Source organism: Salmo salar, chromosome 18 (assembly GCF_965601325.2).
Source record: "Salmo salar chromosome 18, fSalSal1, whole genome shotgun sequence".
In the NCBI taxonomy this organism is placed as follows: domain Eukaryota; kingdom Metazoa; phylum Chordata; class Actinopteri; order Salmoniformes; family Salmonidae; genus Salmo; species Salmo salar.
Window position 1 is genome coordinate 20965001 of NC_138308.1, and position 13113 is coordinate 20978113.

At 39.7% G+C, this 13113-nt stretch overlaps 1 protein-coding gene across 3 annotated transcripts in view; it reads left to right on the top strand.

Moving 5' to 3' along the window:
• Positions 1 to 13113, top strand: part of LOC106577017 (SH3 and PX domain-containing protein 2A) — a 102961-nt gene that overhangs the window by 65246 nt on the left and 24602 nt on the right. The window contains exons 8-9 of one of the 3 annotated variants that reach the window (XM_014154660.3): positions 9652 to 9765; positions 12564 to 12662. In XM_014154660.3, coding sequence (XP_014010135.1) covers positions 9652 to 9765; positions 12564 to 12662 — 213 coding nt within the window. The remainder of the gene's footprint in view (positions 1 to 9651; positions 9766 to 12563; positions 12663 to 13113) is intronic. The other 2 variants (XM_014154661.3, XM_014154662.3) reach the window with 2 other exon arrangements.

Below are 13113 nucleotides of genomic sequence, written 5' to 3' on the forward strand. Positions count from 1 at the left end.
GGGGGTCAAATACTTATTTCCCTCATTAAAATGTAAATCATTTTATAACACTTTTGACATGTGTTTTTCTGGATTTTTTGTTGTTATTCTGTCTCTCTCTCACTGTTCAAATAAACCTACCATTAAAATTATAGACTGATCATTTCTTTGTCAGTGGGCAAACGTACAAAATCAGCAGGGGATCAAATACTTTTTTCCCTCAATGTACATAGTTCTGATGATTACGTTGAAATTAGATTGACGCAACAACCCGTTTGTCAGCTTAAATCATTGAATTTAAGTTGAAGTTTTACCCTAATGTCAATGTTCTTTTTCAAATCCAATGCATTTTCCATGTTGATTCCACATCACCAGTGTGTGCTCAACCAGTAGCTGCTCAGTGGGAAGTTTTTTTCTCCATATGCGTTTTGTTAGTGTTTTTGTAGCTGTGCGTCTCAAGCTGTGTAAATCAGGCTGACATAGGCATTTTGTCTAGGTGTTAAAATCCTAATTAGATAGTTGGCAACCGCATCCTTTAATTCAGTACATCCTGTATAAACTCTGTGGGCTATGGCAAACAAACTTCGCAACATAATTTATTTGACTTTTTTCATGGTTTCCTTGCATTATAACCACTAAAGTTGTCAAGACAAACCATTTGTATTGTTTGCCGTAAAGTTGTGACATTTAAATCTGGAATCCTCAATGATGAAACAGCCACATCCGTTTGCGATATTACACTAACAAAGAAGATACTGCAAACAACCAACAGTTTTTTTTCCCCCCTCGGACATCATTGCACGCTGATCATCTCATCAACAAAAGCAATAACAATGGTGGTGAGGTGGCCAGTGGCGCTCTTTCCTCCTACTGAGGATTCCATCATTAAGTTTGTTAACAGACTAAAGGTTCAGTGAATTAATAGAAGAACTCCACCAGAGAGTTGTGGGTTTGACCCTGTTGTCTCACTATTGTCTCACTGAACCACCGACCTAAAGGAGAGGGCACAGAACTAAGCACAACTCAGTGGGGAGATGAGGAGAAAAGCACTACATGGACCTGGACATGAACGTTATGAAATTACTTCTAATTTAAGTGAATGTAGTTTCTTTGGATTATTTGTCGTGTTTGCAATGGATCCTTGCAATTCGCTCCTAAAAGCTAGTTGATGGGCACTACAGTATAAAATAATATTTGCTTTATCCATTGCTTCCTCAGCACAACTAGTAATGCGGACAGAGACACAGATGCGGTGTCACAGATGATAAAGATTCATACAGCTGCAGGAGGCACAGATGTGGATGTTAATAGAGATGACAGACAGACAGACAGACGAGGATGTTGACATATGTTAGATATACAGACAGATGAGGATGTTGATAGAGATGACAGACATACAGTAGATATACAGACAGATGAGGATGTTGATAGAGATGACAGACATACAGTAGATACACAGACAGATGAGGATGTTGATAGAGATGACAGACATACAGTAGATATACAGACAGATGAGGATGTTGATAGAGACGGTAGATATAGATATACGGTAGATATACTGACAGAATTAAGCTATTTAGTGATGGCATTTTGCCAAAACACCTTGAATGTGCCTTCGAAAATGCAACAGAAACAGTTGTAGCACTGGTATATTAATAGTATTTATTACTGAAAGACAAGAGACAGGCGCTGAAAAAAGTATGTTTTTTGGGGTTCCTGTCATTTGCACATATGTGTTATAAACCTGTGTTGGCAAGGAAATCAGCACTTGTGTAGTGGGCATGTGTTTCCAAATACTTTTATTGCCTCTTGAGGATCATTGAACTCAGCCTAAGCACCTGCCATATGGGAACAAGGTTGAAAAATACAGTCAAGGCAGTCCTAGCCATCAATAACAGCTTTTATTTACTCAAATCTCTTAAAGTGACAGTGTTTCTTTTCATAATGTATATTCAGACATCTAGCTAAGCACTTTCAAATTAAGGTACCACATTTCTACACCTTATTCCCATATTTGCTTTGATTTCAACAGCTGTCCATTTAAAAAAGTGCAAATGAAAACGTTCCCTATACTGGCAAGCCAATATGAAATTGGGAATTTGATCTGTAAATTCTTAACAATTTCATTCTTGACTTCCCAGCAAATCAAAATTGAATGTTTGTATAAAGCTTTTGGCTGATGTTGCAAGAATGTTCCGGGAACATATTTAATCTGTTCTTTAAAGTTTCCTATAATGTTTCATTAGGTTGTGGGAACAGTCTGATGGGAACATTGTGGGGACATCACAGAAGATATGTTCCCTCCCCCCAAAGAAATCCAGTTTTGCGGATGATTCTTAATGTTTCTTTTAGGGTGCAAAAAACATTCACCTGATGTTACAAGAATGTTCCCAGAACACATATTGTCTGTTCTTTAAAGGTTCCCAGTATCTTTCTTTAGGTTGTCGAAACATTGTATTGATATGACGAGCTATGTTCCCAAAACACTAAAACTGTGTAGTTATGCTGACATTCAGCAGATGTTTGTATCAGGATGCACAAAACTTTATTTTGATGTTGCTATAATGTTTACAGAACAGACTTTCTGATTTCTTTAAAGGTTCCCAGAAGATTTAATTAGGTTGTGGGAACAGTGTGTGTACATTACAAGAGATATGTTCCCAAAACACAAAATATGCTCAGTTGTGATTGCATTCATACAATGTTTAAGTTAGGTTGCACAGGACATTCCTATAATGTTGGCAGAACACCTGGTCTAAGTTTTTGAAGGTTCCCAGTACATTGAATTAAGCTATGAGAGTTGTCTGTTGCAAGAATATTTTTGTGATATTCACATAGGATTTTATTTTACCCTTATTTTATCAGGTAAAATGTTGCACAGACCATTTCCACAATGTTCCACGATTTCCAAATAAGTCTGTTTTTATGACTCCCATAGCACATTTGTTTTAGGTTTAACATAATATTCCATTGATATTCAAGCAATATACATTTGCCCTGGTCTTGGAGGTTCTCAGAACATTTAGAAAATGTTATTCGATTTTTATCTACTATTACCGCAACATTCTCTGCATGCACATTTGTAGCCACTTAAAGAATAAGAAAGCAGATTGGATGACATCCCCATTATGTTTTTCTCCAGATTTAATGGCAATTCATATTTGAAGGTGATATAGAGACACATGGCATTTTCTTCATAGGACATTTGAACAGCATTTAATCATACAAAACACAACCATGTTCTTTACACTACATGCAGTATGTTGACATTCTGCACATGTAGGGTTTGAACCTGCAATATTTGATTTCCAAGCCTAGTCTTTTATCCTCTGCGCCACCAGGGAATATCTCTTACAGTGGCAAGAAAAAGTATGTGAACCCTTTGGAATTACCTGGATTTCTGCATAAATTGGTCATCAAATTTGATCTGATCTTCATCTAAGTCACAGCAATAGACAAACAGTGTGCTTAAATACAATAATGTCTGTGTTATTAGTTTTTCTTGTCTATGCTGAATACATCATTTAAACATTCACAGTGTAGGTTGGAGAAAGCATGTGAACCCCTAGGCTAATGACTTTTCTAAAAGCTCATTGGAGTCAGGAGTCAGCTAACCTGGAGTCCAATCAATGAGACGAGATTGGAAATGTTGGTTAGAGCTGCCTTGCCCTATAAAAAACACTCACAAAATTTGAGTTTGCTATTCACAAGAAGCATTGCCTGACGTGAACCATGCCTCGAACAAAAAAGATCTCAGAAGACCTAAGATTAAGAATTGTTGAGTTGCATAAAGCCTTGATGTTCATCAGTACACGGTAAGACAAATTGTCTATAGAAGAATCCTAGAGTGTCAGCTAAAGACTTACAGAAATCTCTGGAACATGCTAACATCTCTGTTGACGAGTCTACGATACGGTAAACACAAAACAAGAATCTTGTTCATGGGAGGACACCATGGAATAAGCCACTGCTGTCCAATAAAAACATTGCTGCAAGTCTGAAGTTTACAAAAGTGCACCTGGATGTTCCACAGCGCTACTGACAAAATATTCTGTGGACAGATGAAACTACAGTTGAGTTGTTTTGGAGGGAACACACAACACTATGTATGGAGAAAAAAAAGCACAGCGTACCAACATCAAATCCCAACTGTAAAGTGTGGTGGAGGGAGCATCATGGTTTGAGGCTGCTTCAGGGCCTGGACAGCTTGCTATCATCAACGGGAAAATGAATTGCCAAGTTTATCAAGACATTTTGCAGGTGAATGTCAGGCTATCTGTCCACCAATTCAAGCTCAACAGAAGTTGGGTGACGCAACAGGACAACGACCCAAAACGAAGAAGTAAATCAACAACAGAAGAAAATACGCCTTCTGGAGTCCTGACCTCAACCCGATTGAGATGCTGTGGCATGACCTCAAGAGCAGTTCATACCAGACATCCCAAGAATATTGCTGAACTGAAACAGTTTTGTAAAGATGAATGGTCCAAAATTCCTCTTGACCTTTGTGCAGGTCTGATCTGCAACACAGAAAACGTTTGGTTGAAGTTATTGCTGCCAAAGGAGGGTCAACCAGTTATTAAATCCAAGGGTTCACATACTTTTCCCACCCTGCACTGTGAATGTTTACACAGTGTGTTCAATAAAGACAAATGTATAACTGTTTCATTAGTTTAAGCAGACTGTGTTTGTCTATTGTTGTGACCTAGATGAAGATATGACCAATTTATGCAGAAATCAAGGTATTTCCAAAGTTTTCACATACTTTTTCTTGCCACTGTACATCTTCTTTTTCAGTATAGCCATTGCAGGATGGTCAATCAGGAATTCCATGCTTCCTTTGTTTACAATAAGTGCCATGGGATCTTTAGTGACCACAGGACACCCATTTAACATCCCACCTTAAAACTGCATCCTACACAGGGTAATGTCCCCAATCACTGCCTGAGGGCTTTGGGATATTATTATAGCATTGGGTTATTTATTTTTTCAGAGGAAAGAGTGCTTCCTACTGGCCCTTCAACACCATTTCCAGCAGCATCTGGTCTCCCATCCAGGGACTAACCCTGCTTAGCTTCAGAGGTAAGCCAGCAGTGGAATGCAGGGTGGTATGTTGCTGATGTAATTAATCCAGGGAAATAATGTTAACTGGGTTGTTCACCATCATTTCACCCATCCTCTTTTAATGCTGCATACTTCTGGGCCTATATTTATAAGGTATTCAGGACTGACTGCTGATCTAGGGTCGCTTTTGCTTTTCAGATGATGTAAAATAAGTCTGGGGGGGAACATATCAAGCAACTCGAAGTAGGAATTATATCGGGTGTGTTTTAAAAAAGTTGAACAGTACACTTTTACACAGTTTAATTTGGTAAAGTTTGTCTAAATTTTGCATTTATGACTGGATTAATACATCTGGATGAAATAAAGACATCCTATCTTTTAGTAGATTATATCTGAGCCTCAATAAAAACATTTTTTTTTAAAAGGTCTAAAGAAAACATGGTAAAAGACGATGTGGAATTGAACCTGTAGTCTTCAACTCTGCAGTCACATCATTAACTCTGCACCACCAAGGGATAGCTGTGATGTAGTTTTTTGTTGTTGTCTAATATGGTCAATCAGGACACAACACCATTTTTGAGTTATTAAAATGTTCCCATCCTCTTCATATGAGGTGTACTTGTAACACTGTGTATTTTATGACAAAACGACTCAGCATATTTTGTGTTTTGGGAACCTCTCTCTTGTAATGTACCCACACTGTTCCCACAACCTAATTAAATCTTCTGGGAACCTTTAAAGAAATCAGAAAGTCTGTTCTGTAAACATTATAGCAACATCAAAATAAAATGTTGTGCACCCTGATACAAACATCTGCTGAATGTCAGCATAACTACACAGTTTTAGTGTTTTGGGAACCTAGCTCGTCATATCAATACAATGTTTCGACAACCTAAAGAAAGATACTGGGAACCTTTAAAGAACAGACAATATGTGTTCTGGGAACGTTCTTGCAACATCAGGCAAATGTTTTATATAAATATTGTATAATCATTGTATAATCATTAGCACGACTGGACAGGTTTTGAGAACATTTGCCCGAAGCCTAACGAATGTTTTGGGAAGTTTTACAGGACCAATTTTGGTTTGCTTGGACAATATTACTGGTACATTGTGTGTACCTAGAAACCTAATGATTACTTTTGGGGAATGTACTTTGGTGGTTGTTACAGATGTTGTGCACAACATTTTAGTAAATGTTAGGGGAATATTTCAAGGATATTTCATTTTAAACAAAAAACATCTTAATGTTAGATAAAACCCTAACTGGAACTTAATGGGAATCTTAGCTAATGTTCTGGGAATGTTTCCGGTTTGCTGGATTGAGACACTTGACCACTGCCAACATGAGATACCCATGTGATAGTTATTGACGCTGGGTGTTTGGCTCCTTGTTGCAGATATAGCAGAAGAAGAAAATATGTATTTCTATGACAGTATACTGGACAAGCTTCCGACCGTGCCTTATACAAGTGGTAGCAAAACGGCTGAATTTTAAAGGCTCCGGTCCTAAGTACTGTAGACAAGATTTTATTTATTTTAGCTCTCAGTTCTCCGTTTAATTTATTGGCGCAGGATTTGTATGAAGCCACAGCTTTGGTGTAAAGAATGAACACATTACATGGCTTGTTAGGGCCTTGAGCCTTTGCCAATGTGGGGGCGCAGGGCCAGATCTAAACAGCCTTCTAGTCTCTGGACCCACACAAAGTCAATGTAAAGTACATTTAAAAGCTGCTGCAGCATGTGTGGTTGAATTGGTAAATTCAAATTAAACAACTCACCCATGTATATAGATTAAATAGGTGATATTCTAGGTTGGCAAATAACATCTTTGTTGTTAATCTATCTTAATACCACTCTGTTCAATTGTTTTGGATCCCTCTTCATCAAACTAACAGCTTGTAAGTTCTGTAAATTATAAAGCAATTCCCTGTTTTAAATCAATATTCAACCTAGCCCCAGCCTCTGTCAGGTTTCCCAACTGGTGGCCCGCAGGCCGATTTTTGGCCCGCGCATGGTTTTATTTGTCCCTCAAAGTTTTCTGAGCGAGTTTTTTGGGGGGGACATAATAGACTAAAAACACCAGGAAATCAGCTCCAAGTGATTTTAATTTAAGAAATCTGTTCTCAAGTATTCCCACACAAAATAGAGAGACACGTGATCGTATACAAATGAAAGCAAGGTTTGAAATTATTATGTTTTAGTCAAACATATCTGTTTGGGCTTCTTGCGGTCAATTTGCCATCTACAAATTATTTGTAATTATTAATAATTATCCCTGCTCTCTGTCCTTGAAGCACTGCAACTGTTGCCTGTCAACTTGTTTCATTGAATGTGGCAAAGACATTAAACCGCTTGTAGTGTAGCAAAGTGTTATAGTGCAGTCCTCTCCCTCTAAATGACCCTGACTCTCGTCATCATCAACTCATGGTTAACCCTGATACCTATAATTGCTATCTGTCTGTCTGTTATCGAATAATCCTGATTGGACGATATAAAATTGCATAATAGATCTTGAAAACATTATGTTCCATGATTGGTTTGGGTGAGGACTGTCCCATAGGCTTTCATGAGGTTACAGACTTGCATATCAGACATGACCAACATCATAGTGTACTGTACCTCAGCTCTCTGTGGTCTGTTTACATGTTTGTAAAGTGCAGTGTTTTGTGATATATCACATAGGTTCATAGCTAATGCAGCAGGCATAAAAGAAACATCTGAGTGTAGTCCCCACACCCGGTTTTCAGGGGAAACGGAACTAGGTTGAAGATACTGTGTCTTCCAGTTTCTTCCAACTCCGCATAGTCTACATAGCTATTGACATAGTTTTAGCTTACATAGCTCTAATAAATATTGTTAGGCAAGTAAGTATTTACATTTCACAGCATTGCTCCACAAGACAGTCAGTGAACTCCTAGAGGTTGGAGAAGCAGTGAATGTTCCATGGAACCCTCCAGTCTTCTTTATGAGGGTTGTGAAGAGCTGTCAGCCATCTTGGATTCCGGTTACCACAACAAATAGAGCATTCGTGGAGCGCCACATCACAGGGGAGGTTTAACGAGGGGGTTTTGTCACTTCATTCTCCTGCAGAGAACAGCCATGACCTCTCCAGAGCAAAGCGACAGAGAAATGGTATTGATTAGCCTACGTGGCAGCAGCCCTGGGGTTCGTGCAAAAAAGTTAATAGCGATCAAGGTTACTGGCTGTAGCCAGTCAGGCACTGAAAACACTGGTCTATGTATTGTTTCACATCCACTCTGTGAGTGACCGTATCGCTCAGAAATGGACCCAAACACGCGTGACTCGCAAGCCCTGGAACTTAAATCTCACTGTTCATTTTAATACATCATTTATTTCCATGCACTTAGAACATCAATATTTTCTTACATTATTTGTTCGATGAAGCTGTGCTGTGTATGCTCAGTACTGTACCTTTCACTCAGACCTTTGTCTGGTATCCAACTGACTGAGTAATTCAGTCATATCCCAAGGAAATAAATAAAATCAAGCAAGACGTTGAGGAGGTTTAAGCTGTTTTGCCAGTAACGTCCCACCCATTTAAATTATGATTGATGTTGATGAAAGTCAGGGCTAACAAGGCCAAATCAGGATTTATGTCGTCACAAAGACATCCCAAACCAGATGTGATGTTGTTGGGCTTGGGGATAGAGACTATAAAGTACACAGTCAGCTAACATGAATAATATGCATTTCAATCTCTCCTGGCTCAAAGTAGAGGAGAGATTAACTTGAGCACTACTTGTATTTGTGAGAAGTATTGACATACACCAAGCTGTCTGTTTAAACTACTAGTACACAGCTCAGACACCCATGCATACCCCACAAGACATGACACCAGAGTTCCCTTCACAGTCCCCAAGTCCAGAAAAGACTATGGGAGGCGCACAGTACTAAATAGAGCCATGGCGACATTGAACTCTATTCCACATCAAGTATCTGATGCAAGCAGTAAAATCTGATAAAAAAAACAACAGATAAATACACGTTATGGAACAGCAGGGACTGTGAAGAGACACACACACACACACAGGGACAGACACACAAATACACACCCACACATGATAACATACTGTAGGCACTATACACACACGTACACATGTATTTTGTGTAGATCGGGAGTCCCATAGGGCGGTGCACAATTGGCCCAGGGTCGTCCGGGTTAGTGGAGGGTTTGGCCGGGTGGGTAGGCCGTCATTGTAAATAAGAATTTGTTCTTAACTGTCTTGCCTAGTTAAATAAAGGTAAAAAAATAATAATTGAATCAGGGTCTATTAAACTAGAACAGACATTTTTCTTGAAATGGAGGAGGAAAACTCCTCTAAAGTCCTTTATCAGATTATTTTATAAACCGTACTGAAAGATGCTGTGCTAGTCATTTTGAACGAACATCCCACAAAATCTGTCTTGTTTAAGGCAAGTCCCAACGGTAATTGATTTAATCCTAAATAACTGTTCTATAATTGGAATTGTCAGGGTAGGGGTCTATTCCAATAGGCAATGAATAACCAGTAATTTACCAGGTACTGTATGATCACTTTTTACCTTACAGTACCTCCATTGACCTCCCTCTCTCTGCGCCCCCAGGCTGGTGGTTTGTCAGTACAGCGGAAGAGCAGGGCTGGGTCCCTGCCACCTACCTGAACACCCACAGCAACACACGAGATGACCTGGAGTTGGGCGCCTCCAAGTCCGGGGAAGGTAAGAGCTCCACACCACTTTGAATACAGGAAGAAAGCTTGTACAATACATCTAGTATTCAAGCTGCACCACAATACCGACCATGTTAGCCTTCGTCACTTCTAGCAACATGGTGACATTTAGGGACCTACAACCTCCCCCCCACCCATCTCTAAAAGGGTACAGTAGTCTGACTCCCACCCCCGACCCACCGCTGACTGACGCTCACGTCCCTCGTCCAGTGAGAACACCCTTCTCTGTGCTGTTATCCACTATAAGCACCCCTAAACAAGCTCCAGATTCAGCCCTGAGTAAATAGGCTGGAGAAGGATTGCCAGGGCCTAAGCCACAACTCTGGGCTGAGGTGCACTGAGTGACATACTGTACTCTACAGTAGCAGTGTAGAAATTCTATACTAAAAAGAGGTTACCTCCTTGGAGTTTGGATGGTGAACGAATGAAAGAGGTGTTTGGTTCAGTGTAGGGATTGAGCTGTGAGGAAGATGTTTATGTGAGTCTGTTGCTAGTAAAGTCATGTCTGATGTTAATTATTCCAGGCCCTGAGATAAATTCATAAAGACTGATCAGTGCCTTAGCATTTTCACTCTCCACTCTCTCACAGACAAGTGCAAGTATCTTGGAAAAGGCCACAACTGTTTTAGTCATTATTTTACAGTAGGCAACTTTAAAGATGGAAATCATTTACTTGCATCTTACTGTTCCAAGCAAACATTCAGATTTTCCAGCACTCTGGCAAAACAAGCATTTACTGTAACGAGTGTCGACTCCAAAACACTGTGACCCACATTCCTAGGACCGGCGTTATGGGCGGGCCTTAGGGGGCCTGGCTCGCCCTACCGTACCTTCTTGCCCTTCACAATAAAATATATAAATATTGATAATTTATTTGACTGAGATGCTCGCCGACAGAAAGACAAATAATTTTCTGATAAAGCATCTGAGCGAGCGAAATAGCACCCTTCTGTCTCAGTATTTGTAGCCCATGTATCTTATGCTGTCTGTCTAAAAGGACTGTGGCATGTCATACTGTTTTTCGCCAGACGGCATCAGATACATGGGCTACATATAGTAAGGCAGTGGGGCGCTGTTTCACTCATTTGGATGCTTTCTCCGGGGACAAAGTTTCAGCCACTTATAAGGAAAGTTGGCAAGTGCACTGTTTTGATTGTGGAATTATTTTGGATGAACGTCCGAAGGTAACCTACTTTTTGAAGTGATTTGTTTGACAATCAAATGAAAACATCATGACTGGTTGTGTTCATGCCACATTGAAAGGTAATACATTTTTACAGTTAAATTACATATCTTTACTATAAAACCCATACCAAAATAAAAAATAAAAACGTGCCTCCCTATGGAAATCAAATGCCCGTCCAACTGATTCGTTCTAGCGCCAGCCCTGTACATCCCCTCTGGCACTGTAGATCTTTTGACTGGAGGAGAGAGGAGATGGCATACAGCACATAATGTATGAATTAGCCTCTTTAGTCCAATAGTTACAAAGTATTCTCAATGGGCTTCTTTCTCTCAAGGCATGCATCCAAAATGCATATCCATTCCTTATAAACTTTTTTTTTTTAAAGAATGAAAATGAATCTCTCTGTTAGTGAGACAGCTTTCTGGATTTTCACATTTACGCAAACCTCACAACTGTGCCCCCACACACGCAGGCATACACACACACATGCATACACGCACACGCACACACGCACATAGCAGACGCTGCCAGAGCGGTCAGGGGACAATCTGTCAGTGTAATTAGCATTTATGTGTCTAATCAGTCATGGGAATACCTCAGGATCCATAAACTCTCTCTGTCAGCCCTGTGGATTGTGCTCCATAGCACTCTGTAAGACACATTCATTGAGATGGGGCTCTTGTGGCGAACAGGACTTGGAACACATTATATGGCTTCAGCTGAAGATGTTGACTTTTGGACTGGAGGATATGACAGTGTAAATGGGGAATTTCTTCCTCATTGGAGAAAGACTGTCACATTAATGAGAAACACTTGGATATGTTCCTACTTGGGGTGGTCATATTTTATCATTTGTTTTTATTCTGTAATACCTATGATAGGCCTTCTCAGATTGACTCATCCAATATAATGGTTATCAATCTGTCTTCTGACATTAGTGTTCTGGAGGAGTATGTGGGTCAGATGTTTTATATTTTTGAGCAGGTACTTTGAAAAATACAAGTTTGTAATTTCAGTTTTTCAGCTCCCAGTGTACGTACCTCTCAATTTTTGCCTGAAATCTCAACTTCATGCTAAACGTTGAGATTAGTGCTCTGGTTTAGTGATGGAAATCTTTTCCTTGAACTAGATAATTATATAAGCCTTGCCGTTTATAGTGTTGGAATGTGACAAAAGATCCCTCCGAAGCTCCTAATCATTCCCGTCTCCTGCATTTAACTAACAAAAACTCTCAACAATTATAGACCTGTTGTGGCTGCTGCCAAAGGAATTCAGCTGGTCTATTAGTTGCAAACTATTCCCAAGCAGCAATGTGTTCCCCAGATGCTCCTGCAGGACAGGATGGGAAAACCATGCTAACAATCCACGCTAATTACCAGCCACAGAGAAGATGTCCATGGCTTACATTTCCTGTGTAACATTCATTCACCCCATCACTGTCCAGTCCTTCCATTGCAATGTGGTGTTTTTGTTTCCATGTTTGCCATGTGACTAACTAATAACAGTTGAATCCATGTCGTTTGTGAAATATGTGCCTGCCTTTTATGTTCTGTCCCCATTTGTGTGTGTGTTTGTGTCTGGTCACCATGTGCGTGGTTCAGTCACTAAACGACGCAAGGCCCGTCTGAAGAGGCTGGACCGGAGATGGACCCTGGGGGGAATGGTCAGCAGGCAGCAGAGCCGAGGTGATCTGAGACAGGGTGCCCACCTCCTCATCTTCCTACACCCCTCATCCCTCTATCCTCTGACCCCTCACCTGTCCTCTTCTCCTGTCCCCGTTGTACCTTGTCCTGTCTTCTCTCATATCTGATTAGGGTTGCAAAGCTACCTTTAATTCACCAAAGTTTACAGAATCTTCAAGTAATCTATGGCAATCTATGCTAATTTAGATAATTTATACTTGAGTTTCTAGTGGATATAAAGAGAAAATAGCCTAATTAATTTTAAAAAAGCATCTAATCAATAATGGCATTATTTTCAATTCATTCTTCCAACTATTTACTTTTTTTCACAACTGCTATCAGTTTGGCGTCATAACATTTACAACAAAGACATATTTACATGGTAAAATCCATAAAAGTGTGTCAAACCCTCATATTAAACACCAATGGTATTCACTAAGTTGATGGTTTATATTTAGGATAATGTTTT